Below are 14722 nucleotides of genomic sequence, written 5' to 3'. Positions count from 1 at the left end.
ACTCTTCAACATTCATGACGGACAATGGCCTAAAGATGTTTTGCACTTGGCCTAAACAAACTATTGATGTATGGGAGGTTTAAGAGCTTAGAAATTTACATAATATAAAAGAATATCTCTTTTTGTGTCAAAAACAAATATTCCTCCATTCCATTCAATTTTATACATTTGTTTTATACACGTATATTAATGTTCGTATTCTTTTATTCATATCTTTAGTTACATATTAATAAAAATTATAAAAATTTGATATTTACAATATACTCGGTAAGACAATTTAAACAAGATATCAGATGACTATCTTTTGTGCAATATATTAGAAGTTTGTATCGAAGATTCTCTCCGCTTATGAATAATGCTAAAAAAGCAAACGTATAGAATTGAATTGAATGAGGAAGTACAAGGAATTGATCAAGACAACATATATACTACTTCCTCGGTCCCCGTTAATTGTTTACCTATTTTATTTCAAAGCGTCTTGCTTGTGACGGACATTATCCGTCACAAGCTGAAGACGGATATGGCTCTTCTCACAATAAGGCAAGTGGGAGGGTAAGTGGTGAGGAAATGGAGCACCCCATGAATAATGTCACTTTCATGTTGTGAGAGGTGCACTATCCGTCTTCAGCTTGTGACAGATAATGTCTGTCTTCAATGAGAATTTGTGATTTTATTTTGGATATTTCAGTCAATTGTTTACTTTTCTATTTTAGGAATGTCTTTAATAATGGTAACTTGATCTCCATACTTAATTTGATCTACTTGTTATGTAATAATTAGTTCACTTTTTTTTTTTTGGGCTTTGTACCAAAATCAAAGGTACATAAATGATCAAAATGCGGGGAATATATAATAGAAATGACTTGAGTATAAAAGCTAATTCTCGATGCTAGAGCATGTGAAAACTTTGGGATGTTTGAACTTACTAAAAACAGATTTTGGCATGACACAGAGAGGGGAGAATCCTCTCCAGTACCCCTTCTCTCTAGTACCTTTTAGTATATATTGAGGGTCTAAATTTTATTTTGGGACGATTTAACAGTTGAGGATTTTCGGAACTTACTAAAAACAGATTTTAGCATGACAATAGTAAATCCCTTTATTTCTGCCGGAATTTTGTTTCAGGTTTACCAACGTTGAAGTAAATCTATCAAATTTTGGGACGAAGTGATTACATACTCCGTGTATGGTGGTAGTCAATATTTTACTGCAAGTCTAACAATATAACTTAAAAACGTCTACGGATTACATTTTATATACGTTCAAAGTAACCCACGTACAACCCCTACAACCGCATCTAAATTAGTTAGATACGAGTATTTTACTCAAAATTTTATGGAAAAGGAAGGGTTTGAGGACATGTTTGTAGATGTTTTATCTCTATCAATAACTATTGTATAAGGTCATTTTACATAAACATAATGTAAAACGTATCTGAATATAATCATAACTCATAAGTCCATAACTGGATAAAGATAGTTATAAAAAAAGACTCGTTTACATTATACTTATGTAGGGGCTTCGTCCCTCAAGAGTACCAAAAAAAAAACATTATACTTATGTAAGACTCGTTAAACAAGTATTTGCGATTTGAGAAATGGACTATCTTAACGGCTATACTACTGCCATAGTATTAATTTGAGGTTGTGATGCCCAAAGGCCAAAGTACGTACCAAATACACTTATTTTGTAATGTTCTAAAAAATTAAGGTAACAACATTTAAGGTAGAAAAATGAGTTGGCGTCATTGAGTGACACTCAATCTCGGCATCACCTTCTCACATATAATAAATGGGAACCCTTTTAACAAAGAATGCATGTGGGAGGGTGACACCCAATCTCGACGCTACCCGTGCCGCCCTATTATTTTTTAAGGTAATAGTAACCAAAATTTCAATACAAATTCTAGAATAAAACGGTTTTACACCTTGAGACGGTCCATTTTTATAAGGGTTATGATAAATATAATCCAGTGGGTTGTATTTAAGCAACTAAAAGAGGAAATAAATAGTTAATATATGCATTAATTGCATTGATTTATGTATAATTTACTCCCTAATTTCTAAATTATGATAAATATAATCCAGTGGGTTGTATTTAAGCAACTATTAAATGTTTAAATACAAGCCCTTTTATAAAAGGTTTTTTCATTTAGTGCTAATAAATGAATTCTCTTTTTAAACAACTAGTATAGTTCTCGTGCTACAGCACGGTATTTTTTAGATTTATTTTATAAATTAAAGAAACTTTCTTATTAAATTAATTGCATAAATTAACTATACTTGCAGTTTAATATTATAATGTACGGAGTACTAAATATAATCTTAGTAAGAGGTAGAAAACGAAAGTCTACTACCATCAAATGACACTTTAAGTTAAGTTATTTTTGTCTCAAACTATTTTTACTTTACTGTTAAAAATAACACTATAATGTTATATCGTTACATGATATGACATTAAAAAAAATTTAAGTGATGTAAGATCTAATTAAAATGTGTATTACCTTATAATGAAAATAAAAATTTGTTTTATTTAGAAAATCATATTTAGAGTCTAACTGATGATGAATAATATAAAAAGGAGATTTGCGTAACTTTAGAGTGTAATGGATGAAGGATAACATTTATGGAAATGATTGTATAATAAATTAGGGATAATAATTATTTCTTGTAAAAGAGGTAAAATATAAATATATTATTCTTTCCATGTATAGTTTTGAGAGTTATTTTCTCAGGCGGAAAAACTACTAAGAATTTTTATTCTCTTAGTAATAAGGGGATGAGACCATCTACCGTTTTACTATGTGAATTTCTGAAATTTGTGATTTATTATGACTAATGAAACCAAAACCAATATCGATGCATTCATTTATACTTTCTACAAAGGAATTCGACAGCATGTTACCCGTGTAAAGGAGCCATTTACATTTTAAATTTTCAAAACAAAAACAACCAACATTCAATACCTTTGCTTTTCCTCAAAATTATAATCACCATTCATCAAAATAAACTTGTCATTTCTTACCTAGATGAAACATCTAGGTTCCGTTCTTTGGACAAATACTTTTATACTTTTCGAACTAACCAAACTAACTAAATTGAACTAAACTGGAGAAACAAAACAAATTAATTTAAGTGAATTTGTGTAAAACCGTTTTAATATAACTAGTCAAATCACATGTAACTTCAACCAACCACATAACAAGAAACCATCTCAACCGATTTCTCAACCAAAAGTTTAGATTGATGGCAATCCCAAGATAGATTTTACACTCTAACAACATGCTTAAAACCGAGCCTTATATAAAACCGTCTTACACAACCATTCTACCGACACCAAATTACAATCCATCTCTTCTCTCCCTTGCAAAAGAAACACAAATTAAAACAAAACAAAAAAAAAACTTAGCCATTACTTCTAGCACAATGAGTAATGGCGGAACAGCCACGAGTATAAGGATTAGCAGCTCCACTAGGTTGACAATTATAGTAAGACGCCCCACGCTTCGAACACGGAACTCTATTCTTGTTCAGTGCACCATAGCTTATATACTGCGTCTGCGCTAATATGCGCCGGTGCGTATCCGATTCCATGTCAAACTCTTCTCCGGCATCCAAGCACTCCCCAACTGTTCCGCGGCAACCTGATCCGAATAACCCGACCTTGACCTCGAATTGTGTGCCGGCTTGGACGGTTGAGATTATTGATAGGATTGTTATTGTTAATGCTATGGCTAGGAATTGAAGGGATTTTGATTTTGATTCCGCCATTAATATGGAGGGAAGAAAATGCAGAGGTTTCTCTCTCTACAATTTGGTTGGTTGGTTGGTTTCTCTGTCTAGGGAGCGTTAGGTGTTCAATTTAAGGAGGGTTGAGAAATGAGTACGGCTAGTTATTAAGTAGGGAGAAGTTTGGGGAATTGGGTCCCGTTTTGGGTTATTTACAAAAGCATATTATACATTTATACTCCTCAATTTAAATCATTTATTTACCTTTAATTAAAATATTTTTTATAAATAATTAAAAAAAAAAGTAAATGAATGATCAAGATAAATCATAATTTTTTTTAACTTAAGATGGGATGGATATACGAACAACTAGTAGGAAGGGAGGTAAGGAGGTTAGGAGGATTTGGTGGTTAATTAATTAATTATTATTATTATTATAATAATAATAATAATAATAATAATAATAATAATAATTATTATTATTATTATTATTATTATTATTATAATAATGGATGGCGGAAGTTAATTATTGATAGTTGATTGATTGGATTTGTAATTCAAGTAATGTTGATTGATATAGAGTACTTGTAATATGGGAAGCACAAACATTTATATCATGTAGCACAAACATTTCTATCATGTAGCGTATTCGTGTCATCGACACTGATATGTCACCGTTACATGTATACATATTTTATATGTTCGGATAAAAATAAATGTTAAATAATATGTAAACATTTGGTTAGAAATTTAGCATCCAACAAACAAAATAATTGCATTTTGTTGCAATTATTATGACTAATAATAGTGAGAAATAGGGGTGCTAGCGAGTCGAGCCGAGCCCGAGCTTGGCCTTGCTCGGCTTGTGCTCAAGAACCAAAACTCGATCTCGAGTTTACCCGAACTTGTAAAAAATGTCTTATCGTTATCGAGAACATGAAATTTTTTAACGCGAAATGAGCAAAACTCGAGCCTATATATAATGGTTAATTTTTTTGATTTTTTTTCTTCCGATATTTTCAGTAACAAGGCTCGAAGGTTAAATGTAAAATATTTGGCAAATCGGTGAGACATTTGATATATGTGATACAAAGATATAATCAGGATAAAACATTTTTATAAAATATGATCAATATCTTATATAATCACACAAGTTCGAGCTGCTCACGAGCTTTTCGAGTCGAGCCAGCGATTGCTCGGCTTGACTCGTTTAAGCTCTCGAGACGAGCTTTGACCGAGCTTTGGCCGAGCCGATCTCGAGTTGCTCGCGAGCTGTCTCGTCTCATTAACACCCCTGAGAAATATAAATTGTATAGGTATACCATAGAGGCATAGCGCAATATTATACATAACAATATCATAAAGTATTTTCCATAATTTGATTATGAATTAAAATATAAAAAATGAAAACAATAGTATATATTTCAATAAAATTATCCCCTACTACAACGAGAAATGGTAGTGCAGCCACGACTATAGGGATTAGCTTGTGCACCAGGCTTACAATTGTAGTAGGATGCACCACGTTTCGAGCATGGCACTCTATTCTTGTTCAATGCACCATAACTTACATACTTTGTTTGCGTCGCTAAAATGCGACGATGAGTCTCTGAGTCGAGCTCATCCAACTCGTCCCCTATTAGGCACTCTGCCATAGACCCATTGCACAGGGGTCGAGTTAGGACAAGTGAACTTACGGAGTAGTTCACGTCATTTGCATGAACGTTGTCTATGAACCCTATAATACACAAACAAACGGCTATGATGACGATAATCGACTTTGCCTTGGCCATAATCAAGAAAATTTTATATATTTGAGTTTTGTTTTTTAAAATTGATGAATGTAGAGGAAATAATGTTTTGGATGGTTTGAGAATGGAGAGATATATGAAGAGTTATATTAATTTTAAGTATCGATGCTTAACTCAAGATTTTTCGGAGTTTTTGTTGGATGGATGTAGAGTATTGATTGTTTTATGAGATAATTAGATAAATGAAGAAATGCAATTTCAATATATTATGCAAGTTTATACTTTATACAATGGATGCAGGCAATTGATGGTGAAAATTTGGGTGTCTCCTCACTCATGCATGCATGTTTTCAAGAAATGCTTGAGCACTAACTTTGCTTAGCTAGCTAAGCAACGAGTCAATCTTGTGATTCATGAAAATTAAAATTAAAATTAAAACATGAGTTTTCTAATGACTAATTATCCTTAAATACGGTAATTTTGGAAATATTTTACATACAGAGGAAAAGGAAATTCTATACTCCGTAATAATTTAAAAAGGTGAATAATATATTTCTAGTAGTTTTTAGATATATTCAACAACTCACATTAGCTGATCGTAAATTTATATAATTGTGGTTGATTTTCAGACTAGAAATTTTACTCGGAATTTTTTTTATTGATTTATTTTATATCATTGAGCATTTTTTATTATTTTTATGCCATTTTTCTCATTTCGTGTTACTATTAAATTACTTTTGACGTCCCTATGTTTATGTTATTATACGCGGAGTATTAGTTTTTCTCGAGTGAAAGTTATAAATAAATTGATTAATCAATAAGTCTTGCTTCAAACGATTTGAAATAAGACGGGCCAAATTTCACCATTTTTTTAATAGAATATAACCATTTAATGACAAAATGTTATAACTAAAGTTGTAACTTTTTACCATGAAAATTATGGTAATATTTATCATAAAATAGTACTCCCTCTGGCTTTTAATTTTCTTCCCGTTTCTCTAATATATGTGAGGAGTATTATAATGAAATGGGAAGAAAATAACAAGCCGGAGGGAGTAATATTTTACCATAAAATGGCTACATTTAGTTCATTTTATTTCAGACCGAAAATAGCCCATCTAAAATAAAAATTTGCGTTCATCGTAAATGGAAGAAACAAATGAGGGTAAGCGGTTAGGAGTGTTAGGACCAGAAGTGGCATGGGGACTCAGAGGGACCGAACCTATAAATACGTGTGGGCCACCTCAACGACATCAGCCTTCAGCCCTTCAACGCTCTTTCCGCGTTCAATTCCCATCTGCCAATCTGCTCCACCTCTCTTCATCTTTTTCCGTTAGCTGCCTTTATTTCATTTTGCATCTCATTTTATGATAAAGTCTGACAATACTCGTACTTTATCTGATCGTTTACGTTTTCCAAATGATCCTTACATATTTTAAAAAACATATACAATTGCAATTTATTGAAACAAAATGAACAAAACTAACAAACCTTTGTTACCTTTTCGCTACCAAGCCATATGATTTATCTTTTATATGGCTTCTTATTATGTGTCCTTAAAGGCGATCAAATGAGTTATACCACGTCATGGCATGTTTTTGAAAATGGTAGGGATGAGAAGTGAGGGGATCAAATGTACACGATGTTTCATTTGTTAGCAGCTAGAAGACGGTATTTTCGAGTGACCAACAGTAAATACTCCATATTACTGATCGCAAAAATGACTAATAAAAAGCCACAAAGTTATACTTCACAGTAGTTATGGAATAATCGCACATATATGGAAAAACTGTTACCCCCTTTGCCTCCAAACAAAAACATACCTTAAAAACAAATACGTAAACTATCAGCTGAGAAACTACGTAAAGAAGCTATGTGAACAAAGTAGTAGTTGGGAATATATTCTACCAACCAATCAATAGCTGTCGCGGATACCGCATCAGATATCATAATTCAATGTCTTAACATCTCAACTCAGTTTGATTGATAACAAAAGAACACGCTCTTAAACAGCTCGGATGGTTGTTAGCTATCACTATTTTCTAACCTAAATCAAAAGGCATAAATTAATGGCTGGCTAGGAAGTGACTATAGACAATTACTTGGTGGCATGTAAGCTTTCTCCAAAGATGCTTCCGAATCGGAACTAATAAAGAAAATTGTAGGAACTAAACAGGATTAGGTATGCAACAAACCTCAAGGATGCCCAACCTTAATAATTGGCTTATATACTTCTCTTAAATACGGAGTATGTACAAGTATAATACTAGCCGTCTGGTTCTTTGGACATAGTGCTGCAGTATGATTATGATTATATTCATTTGACTACTTAATCGATAACTCGATAAATAAACAAATTTCAGGAAAGAGAATATGGAGTATTAACTTTAAAGGAATGAAAAAAACAGTAAAGCAAATCAATCATGAGGTTAGACTATCAGGTAACCTGGCCATCGGGTTTTCTGCCTGCCTGAACGAGAGTTTTTTATATGCTTTTTTAACATTATCAACCTACAACCACTACTTCTAGTGTGCAAAGAGTAAAACCTCGAACAAAGGTGCTAAAATCCCGAAAATACACGGTTACACCACTTTAACCACTCTTTTTACTATGATGCAGTCTGACAAAATCTGACTCAGCAAGGCACGTCTCAAGCTTAAAGCTAGCGTAAGGGATTGAAATTGAGTCTAAGAATTCACAATGACATTACCTCTAGATTCTCTACATATTCACAGCAGTTAGCTGAGTATAATACTGCAGTCATGTAGCACGAATGGTGTAGCTTGGGTAGCTTTTCCAACAAGAGCATGGTAATAGTAGAATTACACATTTGTTCTTCACTGACCTACACACAGACAAGAGAGATATTATTCTAAGTGAGGACAGCAAAATTCAAACAGGTGTATTTCCTGGAAAGAAATTTCAAATTCGAGAAGATGATGCCATGTGTAACGTAGCCTACGTAGGTGCTATTATCCCACCCTTATTTCCACTCTTCACTACTAGCACAATTTCACTACATTTTTCTGTTATTCTGAGCTACATTTTACTGGTAACAATTAGTGAAGAAAAAAAGGAAGAGACGGGTTCAGTGGCTTAATAACTCTACAGGACTCAAAATAATTACAACAATTCTAGGTGAGCAGATGTGAGAATGACGCCATGAACCTGGGGCAACACACGACGGCTGTTCTGCTACGAACATACGGAATAATAGTAGTTATGTAGTTAAGTTACATATGACATGGCATCATTTGGCTTATTAATTCTAGGACGTAAGCAAAAGGAGTGATATATTCGAAACTTTTAATCGCAAATTCGCAATCATTAACTTGGTTTCCTAGTTGTAAGCCTGTAACCTTATAATCCTAGACCTAGAAGAGCTTGCTGAGGGACTTTACGTTTTCCTGGTCAGATGATGTACGGTGCCTCTGTATGTAGCTACTTAGCTACCGGGTGGGCACCGGTTCAAAACCGGACCGGACCGGACCGGAACCGGTTTGGACCGGAACCGGAATCGACAAAATTCATGGACCGGGACCGGACCGGATTACAAAAATTCCGGACCGAGACCGGGCCGGAAAATTTCCGGTCCAAGACCGACCGGACCGTTGGACCGAATTACCCACTTTTTCAAATTCGGTCAAAAATTCCGGTCCATTGGACCGGAATAAAAATACAATTTTAAGAAAAAAAATGCAAATAACAATAATTCTGGGCATTCCGATCCAAACCGGTCCGGACCGGAAAATACGGGTCCCGGACCGAACCGGACCGGAAACCGGAATCTTGGAAAATGGTGGACCGGAGACCGGACCGGAATTTTTAATTCCGGTTCCGGTCCACTAGATTCCGGTCCGGACCGGTCCATTTTTCCGGTCCGGACCGGATTATGCCCACCCCGCCAGAAGATCTGCTAGTTTCATTTTTGCCAGGCTTAATGCTCACTTATGTGTCATACAAGTGATACAACAGTGGACATTGAGGTAACAAACAATAGTGAACATTGGAGTAAAGAACAAAATTGAGGTTATAGAGGGTTAGTTGTTATCTAATAGCTGTCCACCTATCACTGCTTCTATCATGTTATAATTCACAAGTGACAACAAGAAAAAATAAAATTGCTGGTGTATAGTTCTTACTAAAGCTTAATCCATGTATTCGATTAAAAAAAACACATCATCTGCCTGCTCTAGATTACTGAGGTTAACTGCATTTCAAGATAGATGAGGGTTACCTAGAGCTTATCTTGGAAAAATTTAAACCACCTACAGAATACTACTATGGACAATGAGCTTGGATCTATTAACAGCAGTCTAGAATTCTAGATCTACAAGAAGCAAACCAGGTGAAAGTAACATTTAGTTAACAAGTTAGTTGTCAAATATAAATTCAGGATTCAATACTAGAAAATGTAGCAATTGTTGAGCTTATGGATAATGTAAGGTCAATGAGCATGGTTCTATTGTACAGAGACTACTTCAACATGATCATAGATATTTAAGGCAAGCAAATAGCAAGAGCGCTGACTTACGAGAGTCTAGCAGATCATTGACTACTCATTGCTATTCACAATATGGCGGGGTAGACTGTACACACAATTCATCCTCCTCTCCGTCATCGTCGTCCTCATCTGCTTCTACCCAATTACTAGGATGATGTTGAGATGAGCCTTGACCTTTCTCTTGAAACCCTGCGTGCAAGGCAACCAATTCAGTGTGTTGTAAATTATATTCCGGTATGAATGGAAAATTATGCTTTATTTTACAACTGACCTTGATGTTCCACTGGCTGATCAATATCCATGTCACGGAAGCTAAAATGCCAGTTAAGAAAAGTGATCAAACCCATTGGATCATGTAGGAAAGTTGTGATCTCTAACAAGAATCATGCTGTACTCAGAAGTCAGTTTGCATGTCTTATATAGCAGGTATACATTAAAAATTCTTACTCTTTCAAAATGGCATTTCCAGTTTCAGCAATATATTTGGATATGTCATCAGTGGCAAGATTATCCAATGACCCATCCAGCTACTTCAAGATCTAACACAGCTACTTTCAGCAAACTGTCTTACTTTGTTGGTTGGTAAACACAGTAATTAAAACGGATGTTTTACATTGACTACTCAAGACACCTTTGTCTAAGGACTTTGAATAAAGTGTCACTGAAAGTTTACCACCAAGCTTTCAACAAGTGTTCATGCCTCAATGGGTGGCTAAGTAACAACCATAAAATAAAAATAAATATAAAAAATAAAGCTTTCTAGTGGGGTAGTTAATTCGGTAAAAAAAGAAAAAGAACCCCAATACCATAATCATGCTCATTTTCATTATAGAGAAACCTGTAGTTATTAAACCACAATTCCGTGAATTAAGGGAACAAGTAATCACAGAAGTTACCATGGAGTTATGTACTACTTCATCCACCCGTTTCCGTACGAGTCCTTCTAATGACTCGTATACAAGAAACTAGAGTATAGCCATATAGATCATATGAATCAAATGATTGAGGTGGAAACTTAACTTCTGCTGTTGTATCATTTAGGGGTATCATGATGTAGTGCAGGATACTAAGATGCCTGTGAAGGGTTTACTCCATAGCAAGACCACTAAGAGTTTGATGCAACCATGCAAGTGATGTGTATCTCAGAAAGTGTGTTTCTGGCTTTGCGCAGTCTATGTATAAGCATGACATGCTGATAAGCGGATTCCAGAAACCAAAGATGGAACAAGCCATAAAGCAGTTGAATACCCAATGTAAGAGGAAGGGAAAACAAAAACAGGGATGGGGACACAGTTGGATACGAATTGGGATCAGCAGCAACATTTTCTCCACTAGGTCCTGCCTTTGATATCTGCATGCCCCTGAAATTTTGGAGTTCCCTTTGCTCATCAACAGTGGAATTCAATTCACCTTGATTCAGCCTACTACGACTACCACCACCAGTTTTACCAGCACTTCCTGTTTTTTTCAGGCAAGTTACAGTCAATAATAACGCATATATAAAAACTTCATTTGAAAAGTGATTAGTCATTTACCTGAGAGGTCAGACCAAATCTTAGTATGCTGAGATGGATGTGGAGTGGCATGCGCCCTCCATCTCTCTTCCTGTGCATCAGGTTCTGTCTCATTGTTGGCCTTTCTGTTCAATGCACCATCTGATGCTGCAGCCCCTGTTTGATTTCCTTCGTGTAACTGAGATGTGAGCATTGTTGCAAGAACAAGCTTAGCATCAAAGTTTGATGTAGATCCATCATCGTGTAAACCAAATCTGGGTGTCATTAGTATTGGCCTGTTTCAAAACCAATATTTCACTTTTCAAGAGCATTCCCGTAGACTGTAAGGGCTAATACTCTTACATAATAATAGTAGTATAATACACTCTTGGACAGAAGTTTCCAGGGAAAAACTTTTGTAAAATATTAGCATCTTAAAAGAAAGGTACTCCATAATTGTTTCGAAGGTCAATGATGAACAAAAGTTCCATACAAATTACGATTTATGAAACCATGATGAAACGGAAACTTGAATATGTGTCATCCTCAGGAAACTACTCCATATTGAAAGAAGACTGACTGACAACTTATACAAAAATAACACACTCTTAACAGATTGGGAAGCTTACTCGCCAGCCTTCTCAAAATACAAATGCAAGTCAACTTCACAGGCCTCACAGAAGGACAGAAATGCCTGAAATTATATATCAAGGACAAACCAACAAATGCTTCAAGTAAGTAAAGTGACATGATCAATATTAAATAAACCACTAACCTACACAAAATTAAAGAGCGGAAAGGATAAGAGTGCAGAAAGAAACTAGGTAGCGTGAGACTCTGAGGCCACTAACCTACACAAGGTTAGTGAAAGCAACCCACAGGCATACGAATTACAATATTTACAAGTGAGTGATGTCGTGACGGTTAAGTGGTACTTAACAGTAATAATGTCATTAAAGCAGAAATAAATAAATAAAAAGGTATCAAAGAGGTTCATCAAATAGTGACGTCTGACGTACCTTCAACTCCTTAACACCAAATGTAACATCAACAGGGTTTCCGGCATGAGCATACTGGAGAAACTCTTCCACTGGATCTATCCACAACTGAGTGTGTAATGACGCTCCACTATCTGAAACATGGTGTGTCATCATCACAAACACACAAGAATCCAGGTAACCACAGATCAACACTCAAAATTAGAAATTCCAAAAGTCTACCATTTGTAGGGTCAATGTAGCTTCTAAGTTCAACAGCCTTCCCTCCAATCTCACTCTCCGCCTCTGACGGAACAGAAGACGGTTCTGTGGCGATGATAGTAATCTCATGAAGCGATGATTGAAAATTGGAAAGCAGTCTGTTGAGATCACGAGGTTTAATGACAAAATTGCTCTTAAATCTCTCCTTCTCGAGTGACAAGTGTTGTATATCAGGTTCAACGTTGCAGTTAATCCAATAGGTTTTCCTCATACCTATACAATGTTAAAACACCCAAAAGATAAACAACCAAATGACAATCATTGCAATCCAAAACTCAACACAAAAAGCATCAATCCCGTCACGAGTGCAAAACGCGAGGTTTCATTACCATTAACACAATCTAGCGTCCACTTTACTTTATCAGCATCAGCGTCAAGTAGATGCACACGCAAATGATCGATGCTTGAAAGAGGAGTCCTTAGAACAGCACAAACAGCCTACTCAAACAAAACAACCCTAGAAATTAACATCATAACCAAATAACTTGATCGTCAAACTGATTTAACCTCAATGGCAATGTAATACGTAACAACACATAAGTACCTTCAAGAGGATGCTGAATTGGACTTGTGTGCCGGAAACAGTATACACGTCGAAGAAATCAGATATGAATGAGATTGATTGGTAAGCAGACCGTGATGAATTCAGAGTGCAGAAAGCAAGCTGTACCATTATAGATGAATAACAATCAATCATCAATAAATAATGAAATTTTTCCTCCAAAAATTGCTCTTGTCAAAGTACAAACACTAAAATCTAGAATTTCATTTGTGATAAAAATATTTAATCAGAATAAACTGATAAAATTAACTCAATTTGTGACACTTATACTTACATTCCGTAATGCATTTAGACCGAAAAATCACCAGAATTTGCATATCAGCAGATAATGCATTGTCCCTCCAATTTTTTTTTTTTTTTTGTCAAAGTACCATAGTTCGAAGAGGCGCTAAGAAATGGCTTAACTAATGATCAGGATTCAGGAAGAAAAAGATACGGAAAAAGCGTGTTAGTGCGCCTCGTTAGGTAAGCCTTCTCTACAAGGCACACCTGAAATGTACCGAAACATTTTGGCTAATGCCTCACTCAAGGCGTCTTAGGTGCACTCGAGGCACGCTTTTTTAACTAATCAAAGTACAAATAGTTACATATAGAATTCCATTTGTCATAATCAAAATTTAAGCAGTATGAACACAGAGATTAATGTAATCTGTGATACATATACTTACATACTCCATAACGCATTTCGATCGAAAAATCACCAGAACTTCAATATCAATAGATAATGCAATTTTCCTCCATAAATTGTTTCTATCGAAGTACAAACACTTCAATCTAGGGTTTAATTTATCGTATTAAAAATATAGCAAGTATGAATTAATAAATTCAACGCAATTCCATAATCAGTTAGATCGTAAAATCACTGAAATATCGATATCATTTGTCAACAGATGAAGAAAAACCCTAGAACAATACATAGAATTAACTACTCCGTAATTAAGTAATGTAATTGAATAAAAATGTAACTAAATATATCGAAAAAAGAGGGGAAAACCTGAGAAGAAGCAGCTTGAATAGCGAGTTCGTTGCCGAGTTTAGCAAGGCAATTAATGGCGCGCGCGAAGGTTTTGAGTGAATTTCCGCTCACACTCACCTCCATTGTTTCTCTCTCTCCTTCTGCACGAAGCGGCTTAATGGCGGGAAAACATATTAATTGGGCTTTCACAAATTGGTACATTGGAGGCAGGAGGGCCGGAGGGGTGATAATGAGACCAACCCGGCTTACAAGCAACTCAAGATTGGCTCGGACAAAATTCGGTCAAAGCATAGCTCGTAGACGCTCAACTCGGGAAATATAACGATTTAAGTCGAGTTAATGTTATATCGGTTCGAAAAGTTTGTGAGAGGCTTGAACTTGTTTGATTCAATCATATTTTGTTCTTACTCTGTAAAATATCTATGATTCTATCTTTGCTTATCCCTAT

The 14722-nt window shown here is 35.2% G+C and overlaps 3 protein-coding genes across 3 annotated transcripts; all 3 read right to left on the bottom strand.

Moving 5' to 3' along the window:
• Nucleotides 1–3404: 3404 nt before the first annotated feature.
• LOC141648787 (rapid alkalinization factor-like) lies at nucleotides 3405–3770 on the bottom strand. Its single transcript, XM_074457504.1, has one exon. The coding sequence runs from the start codon at nucleotides 3768–3770 to the stop codon at nucleotides 3405–3407; it is 366 nt and encodes a 121-aa protein (XP_074313605.1).
• Nucleotides 3771–5161: 1391 nt separating this feature from the next.
• On the bottom strand, nucleotides 5162–5521 carry LOC141648786 (rapid alkalinization factor-like). The gene has a single exon (XM_074457503.1). The coding sequence runs from the start codon at nucleotides 5519–5521 to the stop codon at nucleotides 5162–5164; it is 360 nt and encodes a 119-aa protein (XP_074313604.1).
• Nucleotides 5522–7889: 2368 nt separating this feature from the next.
• Nucleotides 7890–14472, bottom strand: LOC141647349 (uncharacterized). Its single transcript, XM_074455492.1, has 11 exons — nucleotides 14293–14472; nucleotides 13281–13400; nucleotides 13066–13174; nucleotides 12698–12949; nucleotides 12497–12609; nucleotides 12107–12171; nucleotides 11520–11773; nucleotides 11286–11442; nucleotides 10256–10296; nucleotides 10015–10173; nucleotides 7890–8325 (listed from the first exon to the last, which is right to left on the bottom strand). Exons 1-10 carry the CDS (start codon nucleotides 14395–14397, stop codon nucleotides 10046–10048), a joined length of 1344 nt encoding a protein of 447 aa, XP_074311593.1. The 5' UTR covers nucleotides 14398–14472; the 3' UTR covers nucleotides 7890–8325; nucleotides 10015–10045.
• Nucleotides 14473–14722: the final 250 nt, after the last annotated feature.

Source organism: Silene latifolia, chromosome 3 (genome assembly GCF_048544455.1).
Source record: "Silene latifolia isolate original U9 population chromosome 3, ASM4854445v1, whole genome shotgun sequence".
NCBI classification, from domain to species: Eukaryota; Viridiplantae; Streptophyta; class Magnoliopsida; order Caryophyllales; family Caryophyllaceae; genus Silene; species Silene latifolia.
The sequence above is the reverse complement of the archived record's forward strand: the minus strand, read 5'-3'. Positions and strand labels throughout refer to the sequence as shown.

What these genes read in the sequence shown, in the direction of transcription:
- LOC141648787 (XM_074457504.1), bottom strand. Translation starts at nt 3,770, where the DNA reads ATGGCGGAATCAAAATCAAAATCCCTTCAATTCCTAGCCATAGCATTA.
- LOC141648786 (XM_074457503.1), bottom strand. Translation starts at nt 5,521, where the DNA reads ATGGCCAAGGCAAAGTCGATTATCGTCATCATAGCCGTTTGTTTGTGT.
- LOC141647349 (XM_074455492.1), bottom strand. Translation starts at nt 14,397, where the DNA reads ATGGAGGTGAGTGTGAGCGGAAATTCACTCAAAACCTTCGCGCGCGCC. An exon ending in AATTCAGCATCCTCTTGAAG is followed by an intron (nt 13,175 to 13,280) that starts GTACTTATGTGT and finishes TTGTTTGAGTAG; the next exon opens with GCTGTTTGTGCTGTTCTAAG. An exon ending in GTTGCTGCTGATCCCAATTC is followed by an intron (nt 10,297 to 11,285) that starts GTATCCAACTGT and finishes CTGGCATTTTAG; the next exon opens with CTTCCGTGACATGGATATTG.